The following is a 25,354-nucleotide window of genomic DNA, read 5'->3' as shown; positions in this document are numbered from 1 at the left end:
CTTGTATTAATCCCGTGAGGGAAATTCAATTGTCAAAGCAGCAAGGTAGTAGGAATAGGATACAAGTATATACATAAACTTTAATACAAATTTGAAAAATAAATAAAATAAATAGACAACATAGTGCAGCCTACATTATATAAAACTAAATGTTTGGTTGTGGAGTCTGATGGCTACTGGCAAAAAGGACTGGCCAAGGCGCTTTGTGGTGTGCCGAGGAGGGATCAGTCTGTGGCTGAAAGTGCTCCCCATCTGCTGAAGCTCGTCATAGAGAGGATTGGAGGGGTTCCTCAGGATAGCATCCAGCTTCCTCCTCGTCCTCTCCTCCGCAACTGCATCCAGGTTGTCGAGTTTTATTCCCACCACTGAACCAGCCTTCCTCACCAGCTTGTTGATCTTGTTTGCATCCCTTGTGTTGATGTTACCCCCCCCCCCCCCCCCCAACACACCAACACAAGGGATGCAACAAGCTGGTGAGGAAGGTTCTTAGGCGAAGGTTCTTCAGTTCCACAATGCATACTTTACACTGCTTCGGGTGATGTGCCTTTTAACCAATTTGTAAGTCTGTGAAAACCAGTGGACCAGGGATTCCCTCATTCATTTCTTAAGGGGAAGTTGTCTGATCCCTATCGTTCTCTCACTTTCCCTATCTGTATTTATCTTCTCCCTGTTTCTCTCTCTCTCTCTCTCTCTCTTTCTCTATCTCTCGTTCTCTCTCTTTCTCTCTTTCTCTCTCTCTCTCTCTCTCTCCTCTCTCTCTCTCTCTCTGTCTCTCTGACAGTGCTGTTAGCTGTGTATTATTCATACTCTAATCCACTTCTTTTATGTCCTTGGGGCTCTCTGAGTGACCACTCTTAAGCCTTCTCACATGGAGCATCGTATGTATAATTCATCAGCACAGAGGACCACAGGCATTAAAAGAGCTGGAGGAAGAAGATGGAGATGGAGATGAAAACACAACTGAAATAAAAGACTTGAATGTTTAGGTCCTTTATAGGTCCAACCAAGCCTACCAAACTTCAGTTTTTCTTCTATGTCCATTCAATAGCTTTAAACCGCTGTTTCCTATTGAGGATATGTTACATTTCCAATGAGGCAGATAGGGATGTTTTTAAAACTGCTGTAGAGATGAGTGTCAAAACCTTACTCAACGACCAGCAAATAGGCACTTATTCTGCATGCTTAAGTGACCGGTCTTTAAGGATGTGTCTGGTTGATGTTTTGATCCTGTGTTCATTCATCAGTTTCTGTGCTCCTCTCCCTGGCCATCATAGATGTCAAAGTCAAAATTTTGCTCCCAACATTTAGCCATTCAGATAGTTTAACCTTTTTAGGTTGACACTGATTACTTAAAACCCTGGGTGTCAGAGATCATGTGGGTGTCTTTTGTCAGAGATAATGTATCTCTCTTGCGGTGTCCCAGAAAATGACCTCTGCTTGATTGCCTGTTTTCACTGCATGTGCGTGTTATTGTGCGTATACCACTGGGATGAAATGGGTCTCTCCCTCCCTCCTCCCATACGCACTCGTCTGTTTTGACATGTGCGGAAGAAGTGATATTACGCTTCCTGTGAGATGGTGAGGTGAGGAGGTGACGTGTCTCCTCATCCATCATAAGCTCCGACCCTATCATTGTGCTCTGTCCTCATGTCACTCATCCCTCAGCCTTGCAAGCCTGTACATATTTCATGCATATCAATGCATTGTTTTGACTGTTAACTCCATGTCATCATTTTAGCCCTCTTGGAGTATCAACTGTTATTTACTATGGTTGTTATGGTTACCATTCAAAGTTTTTCAGAGCATTGATATAAAATGGTGGTTACATTTTTCTTTAACTGGATCTACTTCATAGTCCCATTATAAAGAATTAAGGGAAACCTGCCAGCCAAACAGAAAAGAGTGGGTTTTGTCTCCATGGTTATAATATAATGTAATGACATAGTATATTGTATTACAATATAGCACAAAATAAATAGTGTTACTGATGCTCCTCTTAAACATGTTTTTTGTGGGTCACGACTGCTGTCATAAGGCATTGTGCCGTTCTGGTAATGTTATTATCATCTCTCTCTGGCTCCTTCTGAGGGAGTGCCTCTTGTTCCATGGGGGTTCCTCTCAAACAGATGGCAGGTGCACAATATCTTAGCTGGCTGCCCCACTTCAGACAGAGACATCCGCCGTCCACTGTGACAGTGCTTTCAATATTTCAGCAGCCTTACAATCAGCAGGGGAGTTTTTTTTCTTTTGTTACATACAATTTTTCATTTCATACGGACATCAAGGTCTTCCAACATCTTCTTGCTAGCAGACTCAAGAACAGGCAAAAGGTTACTTAAAATCCACAGAGAAACAAAGTATGAAAACGGTGTATTTTACCCTTCGTGTTCCAACCAAAGCTGACCTTGTAAGTTACATTCTTCTGAAGTATGAATCCCCTCATAACATTTATTGAGAGGCTGTGCTCACTGTGGTGATTCAAAAATGTTGAGGCACAATTGATCAGAGCTCTTTGAAACATCTTATTTGTAATTCCTTGGTTGATCAAATAAATACAGCTATAGAGTCCCTCTGTCTGCAACTTGTCCTGAATCCAAGTTTAAAGCTTCACTGAACACTACATACATAACCTAATGTCACAATTTGTGTTTATACGTGACAAATGCTATTCAGTGTTCAGCAGATCATTTTTATGTGTATTTGCCTGTACAGTGCAGCCTAACGACATACTGTACATGCGCAATTTCAACTTTCTTTTTGTCTGCCAAGTGTAAAATATTCTAATTAAAACACAGTCTGTCACATCTGCAGAGTGAGACTCAGTGTACTGTGAAATCCCACCTTATTGGGATTTCAGCGCTTTGCTTTACGTCGTTTACACCTCCAGAAGGACAGATGTGCTCTCCGCGCTTGGGGGGGCTGAGAAGCTCATAAAACAGCACAACTGCTGCAGCAACCAGAGCCAGAGTGAGTGTGAGTGTGAGTGTGAGTGTGGGGGGGGATCTACAGGAGGCCACAGCTGGAACTCCCAATGCCACTAATACTCCAGCATGGCTTTTTCCTTCCCAATTAAGATGTGCTTTTGTTAATGGCTGCTGTTGTGTGTGTATATATAGCTGAGGTGAGACTGATGCAGCTGTAGTGGGAGGGGGAGGTGTGGATGGCAGTGGAAGATATCTTCACTTCTTTTCAGGGGCACGCCATGACTGGGTATTGTGGTGGGACCACAAAGGGGAATTTTACAGGCTTCAACATAACCTTGGTACAAATCATGCTCTACTATGTGTAGTCAGTATCAATCCTAAATAAAAGACATGCACTACTTCCATCCTGCTGATGTCTAGCATAGGCACGATCACTTGATGGAAGTAAGTTCTCAGTTTATGGCATTATGTGCATTAACATTTAGTCATTTAGCAGACACTTTTGTCCAAAGCGACGTACAAGGGATAAAAATAACTGCATGAGGATTGTGAAGGAACAATTATAAGTGGAAAAAAGGAGTGTAATTCTCTAATGCTTTCATCCGGTCTAAAGATGCCGGATGAGATGGAAATCTGACTCCTGATGGTTCTGTATTGATTTGTGCAAGATGAAACCGTGGGGTCGTCAGCCTTATGCAGAATCCAAGCAGCACAACATCCCTGTGGCCAAAACCAGTAGCGAAAGAAGAAATGACTCATTCACAACGATCACTAAGCTCCATACTTTAGAGTTATACACTGTGTTAACTGTGGTTACAGATGCTCTGAGCATACAGCCATTTCTGTAGCAGCCCTGACAGCTGGATAGCTGTCATAGATAGATGGATCTGGGACAAACTGAGATTCCACAGCAAAATTGAAAATATTGAATGCTGCTATTCAGCAACGGTGCCCATGACACCGCCTTGATCTTAATGTGCCCCTTTCCCCGGGACCAGATTGTAAATTTTGCATGAAATAATCCAAGTTGTCTGTTCCATCATACATCACTGGCGTAACAGAAAGGGTGGTCGTCATGGAAACCATGTACTTTTCCACACAACTGAGGAGCATGGACATTTGTATTCAAATATGCATAAGAAAAACAATGTCATATTTCAGAATTACACACAGCTTGCAATATCTCATCCATTTGTTCAAAGCCTGCTCAAAGTCACCTAATGCATAATCACTTGACTTGTAATTCCTGCCAATACAACAACAATAAGGGGTTTTGGATTATGCTTGTGCTTATTTTTCAGACTCTATCCAAACTTCCATTCCTGAAAGACACGCCTGTTTATTTTGACCCTTCATTTGATGAAATTCACAAGCAGACACCAATATTTCTATGTCCCTTAGACCTGTTTCTTGAGCACTGGCAAAGGTTGACGTTTAATAACATTGGCAGTGACTGTCTTTATTTTTCAGAAATGTATGTGTCAGCCCAGCGTGCTAATGCTGTAGAGCTGTATGTTCCATGTAATAGACTGATTACTTATCAATATTTATATTGGAAATATGGTTTGATTCTAATTGTTATATGATTATTTTCCTCCTATTCAATGATGTCTCAGATATATAATCCATGCTGTCCTTTTAACATTCAAACCAAAAGTCAAATTAGAACAAACACTGAGCTCACCTATTTAAATTTAATCTCTGAGATCACCCATTTAGAAGTGAAATGAAACAATTGAAAGAGCCTATAGGTGATGGATTCAGGTTAACACAAAAGGGCAGGCAGAGACTTTCTCATTTCATCCAGCTAAAATGCTCAGCAGTCAACAACTGTCTACAACTTGGTTTAAAGACGGAGGACTGAGTCGAAAGTCACACAGGTTTTACTTGATTGAAAGGACATCATGGCTTTCCCTGTGGGGTTTAGTGACATTCAGGGAGGGTTGGGAAGCTTACTTCTGAAATGTAATAGGTTACAGATTACTAGTGACTCCGTTAAAACTTTTATAAGTAATGTAACTATTTTAACGACTTCATCAAATCAATGTTATTAAATTGAATTACTTTCGATTACTTTTTGATTGGCAAAGGAGAGGCGATGCAAATTCAAACAAGTGAACGGATCAAGAACGGTGTGCAAAATTTTAGCGCAAAGCATCAGAATGAATGTTATATTCTACATAAAAGCTTTACCAAAAACAATATATTTGGATGAGACTCCTTTGTGATCACCAACATTTTGGTTAGTAACAGTAATATAATTACATGTGTTTTTCTCAGTAACTGTAACAGATTACAAACTCAGTTACATGTAAGTTACTCCCCAACCCTGGTTACCTGGTTATGTGCTACAGGGAAAGCAAGTATTTGTGCGAAGAGAAGGCCAATGCCAGCCTTAGGTTGGTGCAAGTATTTGTGCAATGACAATGCCAAGCTATGGTTGGTGCAAACATCAAGAGAAAGGTTTGGTGCAAATGTGGCACAACCTTTCAGACAATTTATTCTGAAAGAGCTGATCCCACATATGCTAAACATCCACTGTCCCATTCATACACAAATGTGAAGTATATGACCCTTGGATTGTAAGTGCTTCTGTAGTCTTCATTTTTAGAAACATATTGATACTCTCTGTCAGCCAGACATGTTTGAAAGTAACAGCTTTTATAATTTATTCATAAATTATTATATGTACATATAAATAATGCATGACATGTAAAGCATATCAAAAGTGCAAAATGAAGTATGTCCAAGCAAGCAAACCAGCCAAAGAAGTAACTCACATAGGACTATTTTTGTTATCACAGCTATACACATAAAAACATCAAAGTTTGCTTGTTATTTCTGTGTAAACGGCAGTCGATTTTGGGTCTTGATTTATTTGCCACAGGTAAGCTAATAAGACCTGATATTTCCTGAGTTTGAACTTCTTCTGTGGATGCCCCTACAGCGTACTATAGATTTATCTCTCAACGTATTTGGGTCAACATCAAAAATGACAACAAACAAAAACACAAAATTGTGCAATACATTTTAGCAGAAAATACTGTATAATCAATTGTCATGACATAGTGCTTTGCATATCATGCATAAAAAAACCTAAAACAAAACGAGCACACTGAAACAAATACTTTTTTTGCAATAACGGTCTGTGGTCCCATGCCATAATTCCATTATTACTGTTTAATGTACTGCTTCCTATGTGATGTAGATGCCCATTAGGCATAGTTGCTTAATGGTGGTCCTTGGCTTTGTGTTTTGTTTTCTTCCCATCTCAGTAAAGAAGCCATGTCACCAGTGTGGAAAGAACGGTTAGCATTATTGTTATTTCATAAGACAAGCTATGTTGAAATGCCTTGCTGTTTCCACCACAGAGTTCAAATAAGCTTCCCTCAAAGTTCAAGCTCCTGGATTGCTGTTTAAGTTGGTCCCAGACCTCAGTTGCTCCTTCTTGGCAATCTGCAAGAGCTGTTGTGGCACAAGAGTGAAAGTCATCCCAGTACCTGCAAGATAAATAAAAATAAATAAAAATAAAAACATAAAAAGAGAGCGAGTGTGTGTGTGTGTGTGTGTGTGTGTGTGTAGACAACCTGCTCTTAATCAACAACCAATAGGTGACCTTTCCAAATTAGGGGATGGATGACCTATCCAGTTTCACACAAAGAAATGCCATGACTATAACTTTGATTACATTGTCATTTTTGATTCATTTAATGACCAGGCTATAACCAATGTGTTTCAGAATTATAATGTGCGCTACAGATTCGCCTATGGATTGCTTTAGTCCTTAGGGATGATGAAAGTGATCAAGAGAACACAAATACTGGTGAAGCAACTGGTCAGTCGGCCATCCCCATTTAACCATCAATGTACAATGTAATTCAGTCAGTCAACAAATCACGCAAATTACCCAGACTGGTTTACCTGGCTATATTTAATGACAAACATGTCCAATTCAGTAAAACCAAAACGCATCGTAACTCTAAATCTGGTTTATTTGTCATCGTATGATGAGTCGATTCCTGCGGTGACGCAGACTGAAATGTGCTTGGGCCATCTGCCTCTTTCTTGGCGAGGTCGCCATGGACCTGTCCCTAGTTTCGCCAGCGCCCACTCACTCTTTTTAGTCAAACATTCTCAAAGATAAAAAGCGTTTTATGTTATAAATGTTTCAAAATCAAAAAAGGCTTGAATTCCAACGGGTGTCATACATACCCGCAGAGGGTCTGAAGGTTTTCTCTGTCGTTGAGGGCCTGAGGGTAGTTAACCATGTTTCCCCCAAGGTTTAGCAAGCAGTCAGAAAAACCTTTAAATACCGCTTCACATGCCACTGCCGCATCTACAGAGTCAAATTTAGAAGCTGAAAAAGATTAATGAAATGAAACAGAAATGAACGTCTGAAAGCCTTGGTGTTAGCACTTATGTACACCTTTAGTTTCGGTCAAAGCTGAAACTTTTCTTAACAATATGTTATGGAATAGCAATTTATCCTAAATGTAACCGTATACAGAGTAGGCTAAAACTGCGTGACTTTAGCAAACGCATAGCAAACTATGCGTAAAGTTGGTTTACTGCACTGGATACTCACAAAGCCTACCCAGCCCAGCTCCATCTAAATGTTGCACTTTAGTCAGAAGTACACTTAGGTTTCGAAAGACATAGAGTTTAGTAACTTAGATTACAGCATATAGGCCTACTTATGTGTGGTCAATTGATTTCTGTACAGTAAAACGCCACATGAAATTGGGTATAGAACACTAGAAATTCCAGATGGGGTCGGTGCAGGGGTGAAGTTGTGATTGAATCGATGACTTGTTTCTTGCAAGCAGAATTGGCATCAAGTTAAGTTAAGTGTTCTGCATTTGTCATGGATCACAAAGTGTATTTCAGTATTCTGCCTTGTTCAGATCTACCCATCGCATAAAACAACTGCAATGTGTAAAATAGGCCTAAAGTTTCGTGAAACAAAGCATGCACCCCCAGATTCTATTGAGACTACAAAATATTTCAAATGTGTTATACTTGGGGATTAACTTTTGAATTAGTGAATTGTAAACTGTAGGCCTCTGTTGTTATTAGGCTAGGTAATTTATTTATGTTACCGTCGTATACGAGTATATTATAAGACAATCAATGATGTCTTCATCATAATTTATTAGGCTTTGTTTATATTCATGAGATGAACTCATATATTTCAATATTTATCCATTTCAATCTATTAGCCTCCAACATTCCATCAACGCCATCTGTTACAAGACATTATTTTATTTGTATAATAGATTTAGATGGGCTAGGCTAGGCTATATCAAAAGCCCTGCGCCAGACAGTCCCCATAGTCATGCCACAGTTTTATGATACTTTACTGTCATAAACTTATATCTAATATTCAACATTCCATTCATAGCCTTCTGTTTATTCAAATATATTTAAGGATGCGTTAAAAATCCGATGGAAAAGTAAAAAGTCTTACCCATCATTTCCAGAAAGAGGAGTAAAAAGATACATTTATTGGCCAAACTTAATCCCATCGTACAATCAGTTCAACCACTCGAATATGACGTGTTGCATGGAAACACAAAGAATTATATCAGAAGACATGTCCGATGAGTTCAGTATGCCATAAGTCCTCCTGGTCGTCTTCCGGCTGTCTCCGCAGTCGATAAAGCGAAGTGCAGCGTGAGCGGTAGTGCACATCACTAGAGGAGGGTGGAGTTGCCAGCGATGATTCAGTGACGTAAATATTAGTCGGGACGCACTCCCTCCTACACCCTCCAACGCTTTCGCTGTTTCTCTTCCCAAAAGGTCACGAGCTCGAGTGGTTAAAGCAGGAATCCGTGAGTTGTGCCATATGGACATGTGCGTAGACACTTTTGGTGATTGGTCATTTGACAGGTAAACCGACAGACTGTTCCATCGTGAGATACTCTTCGCCAGAACTCAATCCAAAGAGGAGTTATGCTGAATATAACGGGTGCATTTGGCTGGCTGCCTATCTGCTCTGGAATGGTCCCGTGCTGTCTGACCGCGAGTGCGCCCTACCGCTGTGTGCTAATTGAGTCCCTTGACATTTGCTGCCCAGATTGCATTCACCACTTACAAATACAGGATACAGGAAGGGGGGTTATGGCAACCTAAACAAATCAACATGACATAGAAAATACTTGTGTCCAAAGAAATGTGCAAATACTAAGAAGAATTGATAATCGTGTCTGTGTGTGTGCTCACACAGGTTTGTACGTTTGTGGGCTTACCATTGAAGAATAAGAAGCCCCACCATCCTCCACACTAGTGGCTACAGATGACAAAAGATTTCTGCTCGATGTCGGCACAATGTCTCCTGCATAGTTGTTAAGGATGTGTGAAAATGAATTGGGTCATTAACTTCCCCACAGTGTAAATTAAAATATCTATTTTGTAATAACGATGTGTTAAAGACAGCTTTCTTGGCCAGTTCTAAAAATCTATAAGAAGTGCTGCTACTCTCTGAAATGCAGTAAAAGGTTCCTCAACCATGGATCTTTTACAAGTTTCCTACATAAAACCTACATTTTCTGTGTACATAGTTACCATTTCCCACAGAAGAATTCCTTGATATACCAAAAGATACCAAAGGGATTCAGCCAACAGATGCTTCAATGTTTGTTCGTCTTAGTGTATCTGAGGGAACATACAAAAAATTACTTACAAAATTAAAAATCCACTAACCGTAGGCGAGACACCAACAGATGCCTTCTGACTCAGATCATTAGAACGGTCACCCGAGATATATTCATTCAATTAATTACCCATGTTTCATATGTATCCATTTAAGAAAGAGTTTTTTTTAAGTGACAAAGTGCAATTAGAGCAAGACGTTGAGCCAACTTCAATACTGCTGTAAGACAGAATTTCACTTAATAAACCAAACTGAATAAAGAGACCAATTTAAAAAAAATGGCAGTTCTAACAATAATCCTTCTGCAATGCTGCCATCAGAAGTCTCAGCCATCACATTCAGAGGTCTTGTGAGGGTTAGTAAGAAACATCTCTGTCATGGTGTGTGTCAGAGGTAAACAGTGTCTTTGTTGAGGTGGATGGTAATGGCCTGCCTTCATTTGCCATTTTTATGGGATGGGGATATTGCCTTTACCATGAAATGGCGAGGAATTAAAATGATAATCTAATTGTTTAAAGCACTTGAGACTGTAAACAGAGATTGGATATTAAATCAGAATAAATGGCTGGTTCTTTCATACTGCCCTATAACGTAATTCCACTTAAAATAATGAACAAGTCATTTTCTCTACATGATATCCTAAATAAAGACAGATTATCCCTGGTTCAGGGACTGTGATTGTCACTGTGGGTGTAGTAGCCTGTGACAGGTTGGCTTGTGATTGGATTGTGTGATTTGCTGTGGCATATCATTAAAGCTATGTATCTTATTCTCCATCATTTCAACTGCTGCTCAATTGAAGCATACTCTTATATGCTGAACTGTTGGACTGTAACAGATGCCAGAAAGTAACTCTGGGACTTTAGAAGACACACGAGGCACAAAGATCAAACACATTTTCAAAACTACTATGGTTATTTACTTTCTAAACTTTTGTAGTGATAGTACATTATTTTCAGTGGATGTGTTATATTGTGCTGCTGTGTATGTTCTTGATAATTCTATCACTGTTATGGAAAAAAACTACCACATTACTTCAACAGTGAATAGACAAGGATTTGGAGTGTCGATGACCTGTAATCCAGCACCACACACACCAAAGATATAGAAGGGGAGGGGGCAGCTAGGGTAGATCTGGGCATCTGAACACAACTGACAAGTATAGTTCATGAAAACCACCATGGGAGGGCAATGTGCTTCACCCTCTCTGTAGCTGGCTTTCCAAGAACAAGTTCCACGTGCTGTGATCACTGCAACTGTCTGTGGGCTCTGTCTGCTACCATCTCAGTGACAGGAGTATTTCTATATTTGGAATTGTTCTGATTATTGCAAGGCCTTCACCGTTGTCTTCTATTAAATGCCAATGCTTTGGTGTGGACTAAAATGTTTTAGTTTTTGGATAAACGTTAAGGTAGTCACACTAATGAGAAAAAAAAAAACTAAACCTGAAACAACTGCGCATTCATGTAATGCACGTAGGCACCGTGCTGTTTATTGTAAACCATTGGCTGGGAGTGATGAGAAGTAACATGTAGGCCACTGGCAATTCTGCAGGTCGCAGGTCGGGCTTGTACTGTTACATAAGCTCTTTGCAGGTGAGGACTGCCCTCTAGTGGTGGTTTAAACAGAAATGCACAACTCAGCATTTCCTCCAGCATTCCTTAAGGCACCCACTCAGTGACAGAAAGCTTCATGATAGGTGGAAAATGAATCACAATTAATAGCTAATATTATTTTATATATCATTACCCAGCCTTATGATGTCAGCCATGATAATTGCAATCGCTTTGTTCATCAGAGAAAGTAACAACCTTTAACATTTACACCCTACATCTCCCAGGGTGTTTCTGCTAAAAAAAAACATTCATCTAACATGGCAGTTAGACAGGATTAGATCAGTGATCCTGATGAAATAATATAATATGAATATACAGCTTCAACACCTTACTGGTGCCTCACTGAAGCCCCATTTAAACAGCACAATGTCGATGTATGTTCACTGTGAACCTTTAACAGGAACATTCATTAACAAAATAATGTAGGATTAGCCCCATTTCACCTGCATTATAGTCACAGAACCGATTTTCATTATTGTCACCTGCATGGATGACTGCTAACACCATGTTTTCAGTCAAAATAGCAGCTATGGCTGTAGTGGGAATCTATTTGTGTGCTATTGCGGGGGCCTTTTGATAAATTGTGAAATGGTTTACCATAGACTCAGAGGGGAGATTTTCTACCAGCAACAATCTATAAAAGGTGTATAATTCAGAAAGTTTCCTTCAAAGGATCAAACCATTAAACACTCTAGGGGGAGATCAATCAGAGAGAATGGTGAATGACAAAGCACCCACTGATGAGCACATTCTAGTTGGTTAGATATCATTGTTTGCCCTGATCGCACTATCTCTCACTGATGACAGAAGACCAGAGTTATATGCTATGATAGTGAGGAATTATACTGCTGCTAGAATATGTTTTCTGTGTATCAGCAGTTTTCACTCTGAGTCAGTCGCCACAACTTATTACAAGGACCAGGCCAACCAGATGCCATACAAGTTTGATAACACAGATGACAGAGGGTGTGTGTTAGAAAATAATGACAGCAACTCCTTCTTTCAGAGTATCAATGGATCTTTTAACTTCCCTTTCACTTTCACATGTGTCCCTCAGAGTATAGGTGATGAATATGTATAGCTGTGAAATGCTTTGTTTGAAGGTATGCATTTGCACTTGGTTTGGGTTCCTGCTATCCTAACACATCTATCATTATCTGTAGACTACTGTTGTTTAGTCTGTAGTTTTTACCTGGCTGGCCTAATGTTTTGTGGCTATTTTGATGGAACAACACACCCAATGAAAATAAGAAACCTATGATTAATTTTAAATCCTGGAAGATGAGAGGATAGGAATGTCCAGGCAAGTAGTAGAGTAGTAGACTACTTTAAATGTATGGGATTAACCACAAAACAAGCCAAGTGGAAACTATAATGAAACAAATTGTTTGGCACACCGAAAATGCTCCTCTGTTAATGTTGAATGTGACCCGCACAAACACATTAGTAGTATTAAGACGATTTGACTTTTGTTACTGAAAAAGTGGAGTTAATCTGAAAGGGCTAAAAATTACATGTTAGCCTGTAATATATGGCTACACCCTAGTGCTAACATCGCTCGTTTGATACAAACATTTACCTAAATGATTTTCTTTTTGGTAGTTGTTGTTTACGTCTACACAGCACAGTAGGCTAGGTCATTTACTTATATCGATTTGGGTTGACCTTACAGGTTAACAGAAATGCAATTTCTTACTTTTCAGGCTATCACTCAGATGAGTGATGTTCTCTGTTGCACTGTAACGACCAACAGGTGTTCGTCTCATGTGATGGGCTGGAGGCGCCAGAGCGCGAGGCTGAGTGAAGATTGCATCACCGTCACAAACATGGCATCGAAAGAAAACTTTTAAAGTACCGATATACACTTCTTTAACCAAGAACGGTACAACCCCCCTACCTGCATTACGTTTGTGTTACAAAACCTCGATGCCAAAATGCATAATCGAGTTGGCTAACAGACACATATCACTGATGACGGGGGCAGCGTAACAACTTTTTTAAGCGTTAGGTAGGTTAGCCGTTTCTTGGCAACGTAGGTTTATCAACATGAGATAGATTAACATAACTTCTGCAATAGCCTATTTATGGGAAATCATGGAATGTTATTGAAATGCAAAATATAAGTTAAACTCTCTGAAACACGAGTCTTCACTTCATGCGGTAAAAACGTTTTCTTCCGCGCAAGACTACGATGTGTTGACTAACATGAATATTAAAGTTGGTCCTTAGTGGCTGAATCTTCGGGTAACTTGCAGGCCTACACAATAGTCTGTTTATAGAGTCAACTAACTGTTGCTGTGTGAAACTTCAGACAATCATCCCCCACTCTGTGACGCCACTGAAGCAGTTTCAGACAGGGAAGATAACAATTTGGTAACTTCTCCACCCCTCCTCCCAGCTCGATGGAGACCCCTCCCGTAGAGATGCTCACATGCTGAACCGCAGTGGTAGCAGCCTCAGTAACACGTCCCCTTGGAGACTAGGAGCAACACGTGATGCGTCTACTTATCAGGTTTAGTGAGCAGCGCCTAGGAACGACCTAAGTGGGAGAAAGAAGAAAAAGTGAGTTTTTCTTCCTCTTGTCGACTGTCGACACTCTCCATCGTGGGCCTGCTTCTTTCTGAAGAGAAACTTGAGGGGGGTTAAATTATTGAGTTGACGAACTTTGAACATCATCAGAAACGCCATTTTGATTGCTCTCCGGAACAACTTTGCAGTTTTTTTCTAAGTCCATCATCTCCATTCACCATCATCTATGTCGCGGTGCAAGCAGCCCAGCCCCGACAAAGTCAAACGTAAGTAGGCTAGTTTTAAAAGTTTGCCAATGCAGGAGGCATCTTTTGGTTTCGTATTTGCCATACATATTGACAGATGTTCAACGAAATGACTTTGTATGAGAGAACTCAAGTTAAGAACAGATTGAAATGAGATGTGAGGATAGTTTTCGTTTCAGGTCGGCAGCGCTTCCTAGTTCCACTCTCATCCATAGTTTTATCGCCTGACTACAGGAATTTGACTGTCCGTCCTTTGCGCACATGTATTTATAACTACCTGGGCTGCGGTAACTCGAGATGGGGGATTGGAGGATATGTTGTATTATACTTTTGGTGGTTGAATTTAACTTGTAGGCCTATATTTAGACAGAATGACTGCCTGATAACGTGAGGTTGAAACCAAGTTTGTGTCGACGGAGCGGCGAAGCATCCACATCTTTCAGTGTACTTTGATCTGAGCCAACGTGTGGGGGGAGGTGGGGGGTGAACACGCGTCCTTTTTACGTTTTGACCTTGCAGAGATGTTTTCCAAATAGTTTATTTGAGTTGTCTTCAGTTTGTCTGTTTATAACATATATCGTTATCATCATCTCTTTATTGTGACTTTTGAAACTCGTCAAGTAAAAGGGATATTTAGGAACAAATGTCGTCCCAAAGTAGGAAGTATAATACGGGCGTCGATTCAACGGCGCGAGTTTCCTCATCAGATACTCTCCTCAAAGATGGAACTAAACATGGAAGATGTCATTGCTGATTGGTAGAGAATTTAACACGCGAACTCCTGTTTGTCAGGTTGAGTCCAACCGACGAAGTTGTCGACGTGGTGTTACAGTTTGTAAACAAGTTGGTACTTTTATGCTGTAGAGAACGTGAAGTTGCAGTTTTAGTACATGTTGTACACAATGAGTGTCCTGCTTCTGGCATTTCGATCGCTCTCCTCCCATCTTTTTTCTCATGATCGTTTAACTTTCGAGAGTCAGGGAAGAGCAGAGTGCAGATCCGGATGAACAGTTCACATTCCATTACGAAATTCTACACGGGTCTCCAGGAGGCCTAGGGAGGCAGTATCATCCACTATTTTACTACAGCTCAGCGCTGATTCTTAACTGATTCTTAAACCATCAGTTTGTAGGTGATGTGCATTAAGAAACGCTGTCGACAGGTAAACGTTGAATGGAGTGATTGATATCTACACCATAATGTTATTTAAGACATTACCTTGACCTAATGATGGATGGTTTTAAAATAAGTTATAATGAAGTCAATCGTAATTGCCATAACTCCCTTTACAGTTTTGTCCTTTTTAAAGGACCACACATTATTCTGAAGCAGTACTAGACCTATAACTGCGCCTCTCTATTCTCCATTTAACTCCAGTGAAAAGGGTACTTGCACAATAGAACTAGGTGTTGGGTGGAGATCTATTTGTTCGCTGCAAATCAGATGTGTGAAGCCGGTGGCAGGCTGAAAAGCCTAAGGCACATTAAGCTCAGTGGTCCAACATGAAATGGGGGGAATAATCTCCCCCTTTTTAAAAGGGCAGTCAACAGGGGATAGAGACAAACAAGCTGTTGTCAATAGGCTACAAGATCTAGCAGCCAAATGCATCTGGTAAACCCAAATCTCATTTAATTTTCAAAGCATTGAAAAACTTTGTTTGACTGGTTTTGAAATTCCACTGAAGTGAGGCACGTTCAGATGCCTGTATGAACAAATGCACATGGATACACCTGTGATGAATCTGTGACTGATCTTTATTGGAACTGAGGAGCCACACCCTTAGAACTTAAAATACAGCTTGTGAAAGGAAGTTTGGCCTGCCTCTTCACTACTTGTTGTGTATATCCCAAACGTTTCTGGTTAAAGTTTGAATGCCCAGTTTCACAAATGTGCTGTTGTATTTTGTGGTTGCCATTTCTGCTAAATGGCTAATTTGACCGGCTAGCAGGTCAAAGAGCTAACTTGTGGAGGATGGAGAGTGGTGGTTCACCTCAGTAGGCCTTTTCTCCCCGGTGATGAGCGCTCTCTTCGCTCGTCCACGGGTATGGATGGGCATCCTCTTTCGCTTGGAACCTATTTTTAACACGCCTATTTTGGATAAGATTATGTTCCCTCTCCCTCACAGGGGATGGGAGGCCTGTTTAGGTGTAAGGCATGATGTAGAATGTGCTACTGTACCTGCATGGGCTGGATAGATGTAGCACAGTTTGTGTTACTCACCAAGGATGCTACCTGGTTTTGTGTGGAGTTTTTTTTTTCTTGCAATAACTAACTGACATTTTACTTGTGTTAGCTTTTGGAAAATGAACATTGATCCTACATTATGATATGTTTCATTCTGAATTTTCCCGAAAAAGCTCAATATAGTTTGAGTAACACACAAATATCTTCCTAAATATATGTTAAACTCTTATGCTGCAACAGATAATGTTTGGCCTATTTTAGCCAATGTAGATCAAGATCCGGTGTAGTCATCTACCGTGAAACAACTTCCCTCTTAATTGGCTGCTAAAATGAAACATGCTTCTCTGCTCCACTTCTTACTGGGGTCTCAAGGAGCATCACTGATGCTAAGATGGAGAGGAGAGAGAGATGATCTGAAAATGGAGGCTGTGAATAGAGCAGGGATGTGGTTGACAGGAAATGAAACAGCCTGTGTATGAGGAAGATGGAGGAAGTTGGATACGGTAACCTCCCACTTCAGCTCTGTGGTCCTGCCTAAGGTTTTAGCATGAGTCCTGTAAACTCATCTGTCATGCATGTGTTGTTGTTTTTTTTTATTGGGTGTGCGGAAAAGAAAAGAAAGAAAGACAGACAGAAAGAAGAGAGAGCGGATTACCCACAACTCGTACTGGCTTCTCCTCTTCTCCCCCTGTTCTCCCCCTCCTCTTTTCTCCCACCCTGGCTCTGTTGCTGACTACACAGTTTTGTCAGCTGGCAGTTGCTCACAGTCTGTGGATTTGTGATAGCTTCTCGAGGTAGAACAGAGAGGGGGGAGGGTCGGTACTCAAGAAGAACTACACTTGTTGCTCATTTGGGATCAGTGCAGGGGGAGGGAGAGAGGCAGGAGGGTGGAGAGAGAGAGAGAGAGAGAGACGGAGAGAGAGAGAGACGGAGAGAGGGAGGGAGGGAGGGAGAGGGAGAGAGAGATGGGGGAGGATGGCAGGCAAAGCAGCATCGTATAACCTGTTTCTCTAGAACAGGCCATCTCCAATGTGAAGTTGACTGCCTGTTACTGGAGTATTAGTAATACCTTTGTAAGCCTAGTCATGAATGGGTGTAGAGTACGTTTTCAGTGAACAAATTTAGGTTAACATCAAGTCAGCATGTCGTTTGCCACAAAAGTGATGACCCATCAGTTATAAATAGTTCAACTTTTGTCACATGACCATATTAGAAATTGAGACCATAGTGTCATTGGTGGCTGTTAAAGGTCAAAGACATGGCTTTTAGATGAGTTCTCTGTCTAGAATACATAGGGCTGTGGGTAAATGGAAAGGGGAAAGGGGAGGAGAGAGAGAGAGAGAGAGTGGTACAGAGGGAGACAGGGCAGAATGGTGGAGAGGCATTTGGCACCCGTTGCTAATATATCTTCATCCTGACTAACAAATGAGATTCCTCTGGTACTGCCCATTATATATCAGGGATGTTTACGGACTTGGGCATCGCAGAAGTGGTACTGCCAAGTGTCTATTTTTCTGTGGCACTTTTAATGGCAGTAGCCTTGCAGAGAATCGGACCTGTGTCTCGGAGTCAGGAGGAGGCGTAGATGATAATCTGGCATGGCAGCCATGCCGAGTCTTAACAGCCAACAGCAGACTCCGAGGGAGCCGCCGAAGCTCTCGCTCGGGTTGGACAGATCCTCCTCTGTGTCTCTGAGAAGGCTGAGCAATGGGAAACAGATGTTTCGGAGCTTCAGCTCAATACTCCTCTCATAGAGCTTTCCATCCCAGACCTTACCAACACTCCAAGCATGTAGCCACGGCATTAGGCTGCCACTGTTAAGCGCTTTGGTTTAAGTTGAGTAAGAGCATCCTCAGCTGTCCTACCATTGGCAGTCAATTAATTAAGTTTAATGAGGTCAAGTTTGAAACATCAGTTATGAAGGCGAGAAACACACTGCTGTGAAAGCACAAAGCAATAATGATGGCTAATTTGATAATTGGCAGCACTTAAATTTGAGACAGTTTCATTAAAATTGAAGGACACATTTCAGAGACCTTTCTACCCTCTTCCTGTTCCAAAGTAACTCTCCTCCGTCTCTCATTGGGGACATTTCCCTCCTCCTTTGTCCCCCATCCACTATTGAAAGAAACACCTGGAGATGTTTTCTGAAAGGGGGAAAGAAAGCCATGGATGCGGGAGGATGTTAACGCTGTACTCTCGCCATCCCAAGGGATGAAGTCAAGTCGGCCAGCCCTTTAGCAGCCTATCCCAACATGCCCTGAGGTGGTGCAGACAATGGGCCAGAAATGGCCTCCTTTCAGTGATTTGAAACCCAGCCGCTCCCGTCTCCTAACCACATACACACACACACACACACACACACACACACACACACACACACACACACACACACATAATGGAGGATGGCTCAAATGCAACATGCTGTGGATTAGTGATGCTCCTGAAGCACCCTTGCAGCCCGCAGGTCTCCAAACCTGTTGGGCTCATCAGTTTTGAAAGTGTAAATGTTTAGTGACAATCATTGCTCTCTATGAGGAACTGAAGAGAAACTTTTGTGGTCAAAGGCATTTCATCTTAAGCCTGAAAGAATGGGTGAAAGGAATTGAATGTTACATCAGGGTACCTCATAGTATTCTTTCAGAGAGAGAAAGAAAAAATGAATAACATGACCTTCGGTGGGTACAAAAAAATATATAAAGTGAGGCTTCGAAACAAGGCAAAGGTCACTTGTGCCACTTGTAGCCTGGTTCGTTCCAGAGTTCCTGTAAATATTAACTCCCTTATCAGAGGGTATGAGACGTGTGCTCCTGGCTCAGAGGAATGCAATGGCGAGCTCATCAGAACAAGAGTGGCAAAAGAAAGCCAGGCTGGGTCTTATGACATGGACCTACAAGTGGAAAAAAAAAATTCACATAAACCTACACCCAACCTTATGAAGTTGTTTATAAGTGAAGTGTAAAACTTAGTTTCCATTAATAATCTTGGATTACTTAAAGGACAAATTATGAGATTCCATTTTAACTCTACAGTAATACCTCAGAGGGTTTTGTTACCTCATCCTCGTCCAGGGGGGTCAGACCCTGGGCTCTGTAAAGCGCGTCGAGACAATTTTGTTGTTTTGGCGCTAAATAAATACAATTAAATTGAAAAATCCTTTCAAAACTTGAGCTTTTCATCATGCAGTTGGATGAATCAGCAAGGGATCAGAGAAAGAAGCCTTACCTATTTTGCACTGTTTTAGTGATGGATACAATATGAAGATTCCTATGCAGTCTAATCACAGTCTGGAAGATAAGTGTTACGAAACAACATAATATTTACTGCACTAGAATAAAAGAAAAGTTTTAATCTATAGGAGCTTAATTTATGATCTCTTAATTTGTTGAATGGGTGTGCCCGTGTTGGAGCCACAGCAGTCAGAGCTGTGCTAAAGAGTGAAATGAGAGAGCAGACTGTAAGCATACAGTGTATCCAGTCTCCCTACTCTCCCTAAGCCACTGACCCTGACCGATGACCTGACACAACAGCCCTGATGGACCCGCTGACATATGATGTGTGACAAAATGCACCCAAGGAGGCCATGTTGACGAAACACACCCAAGCACAAACATGGCCCCTCAGCATCCTGCTGCCATGAGACGAGGAGTTGTTTATTACACAGGGGGGTCTGAGGGACAGCATCAAGGGTTTTCTATCAGGAGATCCGATTTGTTTGTAGGGATAACCACACAGTAGGCTAGTTAGCTGCTTAGGAGAGTTACCATGTATTGCTATTTCAATTGTAAGATGATGGTGGTGCTGGTAATCATTGCCCTGATAACGACGCGGAGCACACTTTGCTCCATGTCGTGGATTTTTTTCTTCTCAATTAATCATTTAGAAGAACCTGGTAAGGTAAATTCAGGTGTCTCCTTGAAAGCCTGTCGCTCTTGGCTTTATCCCATTGATAAGCATAGCTTTTGTTTTCTGTTAATGTGGCACTCTAGTTCCTGATTATAACCCTTGCACTGAGCAAACTGGTCTGTTTTTTGTTTCATTTGGTCTTTTTAGTTTCATTTAGTTAGTTTGTTTTTAAATGAGTGTGCAGCCAAAGGTAGAAAGCCTATCAATGCCCCTCTGCCTGTTAATCTCATCAGTGTGTTTCCGAGAGCATGACATTGTGTTTTATATATAGAGCCATCATCATCATCATCATCATCATCATCTTAAAGTGTTTACATCCAGCCCTCGTTGTTGAGATCTCTGATATATGCACACAACTTGCCCTTGAATAGAGAGAGCAATGGCATCTTGATTTTTATTGTTTGGCATTCACCCACTGGCCTATTGTGATGAGATTGACGAGGTTAAAATTGCGTTCACTTGCTTGCCTGCGTTAGTGTGGAGTCACTTCTAGATTGGTTTGGCATTAAAGGCACCCAGTGCAACTTTATGTAAACATTCAATGAAAAATAAACATTCAATTTCTAGTCTTTTTTACACGTAGTAAGTTTCAATAACTCCATACCATTACATATCGACATTCAAGGAGCAAAGATGAGACGTCGTTGTGTGGTGAGAACTGATAGAAAATCGTAAACAACAACAATCGCCGGTGGGGAGAAGCCATTTTTCCATTGACTGGAAGCCTGCTGTATTTATTGTAGGTTACAAAAAATAAAGAAAATGGCGGCGATTGTTGTTGTTATCAATTTTCTATCAGTTCTCGCCACACAACGACGTCTCATCTTTGCTGCTTGGATGTCTGTATGTAATGGTATGGAGTTATTGAAACTTACTACGTGTAAAAAAGACTAGAAATTCAATGTTTATCTTTAAGCCTCGAAAGTTGCACTGGGTGCCTTTAACTTTGGGATAATGCACTGAAACCCCAAAATGTTCATTTTGTTTTCAGTAGCATTCCACAAGGTATAGTGTTTGTTTGGCGTCTGGTTTTAGCCTACAATTGTTCAAGAACTACGTAGCATGGTGTGTGTCCAAAATAATATCTATGGCAGGCAACTAGGCTAATACAGACATGTTGTACCTGTTGTAACAAATGTGGATGGTGTGGTTAGTCATGAATAGAATCGAGGGCTGCGATCATATCATATCACAGATCTTATCTGAGATCAAAGTCACACGTTGCACGTTTTTTGTCACTCAGTGCAAACAGCAGTGCTGAAAACACTTACAGGGCGTAAATAGCAATTAGGATTTCAAAAATATCTTGCTTGTGGTCGTCCTCTCCAGTGTGATGTTTTTGTCTAGGCACCTGTTTGTCTAGCGATGTGGACATGCTGAAAATCAAATAAATGGTCAGATTGATGCAGATAATGTGAGAGATTTGTCACGTGATGCAGTATTGTGATGGGAGTTGTCTAAGAAACCTCTTCCTGTATGAGGACAAAGGATGTTGAGGGTTATGTGGTAACTGCACGGCACATGTGACTCTGGGCTTGTATGAGTTTTGCTCTGTCCAGACCGGCTCATGTGTATTCCCTAAAAGACTGAAATGAATTGCCTCCTCCAGAGAGGCAGTAGAGCTATTGCCCCCTCCCCTGTTCCTGATGAATTACCCTCTTATACAGTAGGAGCTTGTCCCAAGGCTCTGATTCTCATAAACCCACTGCTACAGCAGAGCTGCCCAAGCACAATGTGACTCTTATTTCGGAGTGGCAGTTTTGGAGTGTGTGTGTGTGTGAGGCATGTGTGTGTGTGTGTGTGTGTGTGTGTGTGGCATGTGTGTGAATGATTGAGAGAGAGAGCGCACATATATGTATGTATTTGTGAGTGAGCGAGAGAGAGCATGTGTGTGTGTGTGTGTGTGTGTGTGTGTGTGTGTGTGTGTGTGTGTGTGTGTAATGCCCGGGCCTGTTGCTGTTGTGGCAGTAGTAGACACACACTTGGTGATTGATGGATAGCCTCCTGCTGTTTCCCAGGTGTCAATCCCTCTCACACCACCCCCAATCCTAAACTTGGCTGGGCTGTCATCTGACCTGCCACCACTAGATTGGCCAGGGAACGGTCACATGGTGTGAATAGAGGGAGTGGAGACTGAATGAGTGAGTGTGTGGGTGGGGCTTAGAAGTGGTAGCCTGAAGGTGTAAGTCAGTGGATGGGTGTTTCTATGGGAACCCCAGGCCTTGGCTGATGATCTAGCTTTCTCCTATGGCTATCTACTACCTGATGGAAAAGTAAGAAAAATAAATTACATCCTTTTTCTTTCCCTCGATGGAAAATATCATTAGGTCATAAAAAGAAGGGCTACGTAATTTTGCAAAGGTGGATGTTATTGACGTGGGTTTTTTAAATGATGCAGCCACAAGGAATTGTGGGACAGCATTATCTCCTTTCCTATCGTAAAGGATGGCCCAGTGTACCCTTTTTCTAAACGAGATAAGAAAGGAAGCATTAAGGCACTTTTCCTAAGCATTTAGAGAATTTTACCAGCTCTTATCATGGCTGCCACTTCCGGGTCATTTCACTCAGTTAAAAAAAAAGTCTATTTGACCGCAACCCTGGAGTGAAGAATGATTTCAAGTCAAAGTTAGATAAAGAGAACACTCGATGGGAAATGAAAAGCTGTTCAGTTTGCACAAAGCATGATTTCAACCAATAAAACCGGATCTCTTGTGTTAATAATTTAGTCAGCTCAGTGACTTATTCGCATTCCTGTGTAAGTGTGAACATGTCTGTGTGACTCTGAGAGCAGAGAGTACTCAGAGAGAGAGAGAGAGAGAGAGTATAGAGTAGAAAAGCTGTTTGTGTGTGAGGGTTGAAAGAAACAAAGGCTGAAATGGCAGATAATCAGTTAATACGAGACTAAGAGGCTAACACAAAAAGATGCTGAGGTGAGTGCTTTAAGAAGACTCACCGAGATGGAGGTGTGAAGAAGAGGGATGGAGAGAGAGTAGATGGAGGTCTGAAAAAGAGGGATGGAGAGAGAGTAGATGGAGGTCTAAAAAAGAGGGATGGAGAGAGAGTAGATGGAGCTGAAACTATTGGAGCGTGTGAGTTTCGGGGGACTGGATGTTGCAGAAGAGGGAAAAAGAGAGAAAGAGAGAGGCAGACAGAGAGGGACTGAGAGAGAGAGAGGGAGGCAGACAGAGAGGGACTGAGAGAGAGAGAGAGAGGCAGACAGAGAGGGACTGAGAGAGAGAGAGAGAGGCAGACAGAGAGGGACTGAGAGAGAGAGAGAGAGGCAGACAGAGAGGGACTGAGAAAGAGAGAGGCAGACAGAGAGGGACTGAGAGAGAGAGAGGCAGACAGAGAGGGACTGAGAAAGAGAGAGGCAGACAGAGAGGGACTGAGGGAGAGAGAAGGAGACAGAGAGGGACTGGGGGAGAGAGAGAGAGAGAGGCAGACAGAGAGGGACTGAGAAAGAGAGAGGCAGACAGAGAGGGACTGAGGGAGAGAGAAGGAGACAGAGAGGGACTGGGGGAGAGAGAAGGAGACAGAGAGGGACTGGGGGAGAGAGAGAGAGAAAGGGAGACAGAGAGGGACTGGGGGAGAGAGAAGGAGACAGAGAGGGACTGGGGGAGAGAGAGAGAGAAAGGGAGACAGAGAGGGACTGGGGGAGAGAGAGAGAGAAAGGGAGACAGAGAGGGACTGAGAGAGAGAGAGAGAAAGGGAGACAGAGAGGGACTAAGGGAGAAAGAGAGAGAGAGCTGTGAATCACAAGGGCCTAACCAGGGGGGTGGGAGGCTGGTCAGACTGTGGGGAATACAGTAGAGAGGCAGAGGGATCTAAGCATGTAAACAGGCTCAGCGCTGCCAAAGAAACTTTCTGACCTACTTCAACTTCACTGCTGCTGTCGCTGGATTGTCTGACGTGCCGTGGCACGGCCCAGCTCGGCTCGGCGCGCGTTTGTGGTCCTCTCATTGTGCTCCGCCGAGAAAGAGGGTGGATGAAAGGGAAGCGGGGGGTGGAAAAAAGAAAACGGGAGGTAAAAAGAGAAAGATGGAGGAAGAGTGGGGGAGGAGGGGGGGGGGGGGTGATGGGCTTGAGAGGGATGATTATGAAATAATGAACAGAAGTGTACGCTTGGGTAAATCTGCAAGCAGGCTGAGTTTTAAATAGCTTGGAATGCACAGTGCTGGAAATGGGTGGCTCTGCAGTGGGCTGCGACCTGGCTATACACTACACGACCACAGCGTGTGTGTGTGTGTGCGTGAGTGTGTGTGTGTGTGTGTGTCAACAGTGGTGTGCTCAGGAGGCTCTCTGGACAGAATAAACCTCACCGTCAGCCACAGCATCACGTGTGATGAGTGTTGTGTGTGGGATGTGCTTGTGTGTTTTTGCTCCTCTGTTGCCTTAAATAACCAAACAGTGTTATTTAAAGATGCTGTGGTCTTGATCCAGGTGAGGCTGACCTGCTATGTTCCTCCCCCCTGCTGAATTGGGAATATAGTGCTGGTTAATATTTGCTTCCACACACATACACACATACACACACACACACACACACACACACACACACACACACACACACACGTACATACACAGTCGCTCATGGGGGATGGATGGGGGGGGAGGAACAACATTTGGTGAGCATCAGTTCGTCTGGACATGAGAGAACTCTCTTTGGTAGAGCTTTAAGCCTTGAAGCCTCAAACAAAATGGAGGCTGTATGCAAAAGAAGCCAAAGGTCGCGTCAGGGCCACCTGTTCGGACTGACAGCTGAGTGCAGCTTTGCCAAGGGCTTCCCGCTCCGCCCCTCACTGCTCTTACTGTTAACCCCTTAGGGGTCCTCACATCTTTCTCTCTCTCTCCTTCCTCCCCCCCTCTCCCTCTCTCTCTCTCTACACCTCTCTCCTCCCTCTCTCTCCCTCTCTCCTTCCTCTCTCTCTCTCTCTCTCTCCTCTCGCTCGTTTACTCCCTTTTCACTGTGCCTCACCCTTATCTGTTAGCTCCCTGTTAATGTTGCCTTTTCTCATGAAAAACTTTTTTTTTGTAGTAAAAAACTTGGCTCAGCTGTCTGTGTGTGTGTGTGTATGGAGTGGGGGTTTGGCGGTGCGGTCTGCTTATGCACATGTGTGTCTGTATGCATGCATACATCAGTGCATATGTGTGTCTGTATGCATGCATACATCAGTGCATATGTGTTGTTAAGATAGCGTGCAGAAAAGAGACGCGACATGGGGAAGTTGAGCCCTAGTTTTGAGAGGCAAACAGCGGCAGAACCAGTCAAGCCAGACTCTCTCTCTCTCTCTCTCTCAT

The 25,354-nt window shown here is 42.3% G+C and overlaps 2 protein-coding genes across 2 annotated transcripts in view; one reads left to right on the top strand and one right to left on the bottom strand.

Moving 5' to 3' along the window:
- Positions 1-5,585: 5,585 nt before the first annotated feature.
- On the bottom strand, positions 5,586-9,336 carry LOC308364689 (neuritin-like). Its single transcript, XM_080837904.1, has 3 exons — positions 8,392-9,336; positions 7,137-7,281; positions 5,586-6,424 (listed from the first exon to the last, which is right to left on the bottom strand). Exons 1-3 carry the CDS (start codon positions 8,447-8,449, stop codon positions 6,196-6,198), a joined length of 432 nt encoding a protein of 143 aa, XP_080694030.1. The 5' UTR covers positions 8,450-9,336; the 3' UTR covers positions 5,586-6,195.
- A 4,420-nt stretch (positions 9,337-13,756) lies between these two features.
- rreb1b (ras responsive element binding protein 1b) overlaps positions 13,757-25,354 on the top strand; it is a 32,717-nt gene continuing 21,119 nt past the window's right edge. The window contains 1 exon segment of the mRNA XM_080837610.1: positions 13,757-13,987. The gene's annotated coding sequence lies outside the window, so the exon portion shown is untranslated.

This window comes from Sprattus sprattus, assembly GCF_963457725.1.
Source record: "Sprattus sprattus genome assembly, chromosome: 4".
Lineage (NCBI taxonomy): Eukaryota > Metazoa > Chordata > Actinopteri > Clupeiformes > Clupeidae > Sprattus > Sprattus sprattus.
Note: the sequence above shows the minus strand (reverse complement) of the source record. Positions and strands in the feature narration are given on the sequence as shown.

What these genes read in the sequence shown, in the direction of transcription:
- LOC308364689 (XM_080837904.1), bottom strand. Translation starts at nt 8,449, where the DNA reads ATGGGATTAAGTTTGGCCAATAAATGTATCTTTTTACTCCTCTTTCTG. An exon ending in CCTCTTTCTGGAAATGATGG is followed by an intron (nt 7,282 to 8,391) that starts GTAAGACTTTTT and finishes AATCTTTTTCAG; the next exon opens with CTTCTAAATTTGACTCTGTA. An exon ending in AACCTTCAGACCCTCTGCGG is followed by an intron (nt 6,425 to 7,136) that starts GTATGTATGACA and finishes TTTATCTTGCAG; the next exon opens with GTACTGGGATGACTTTCACT.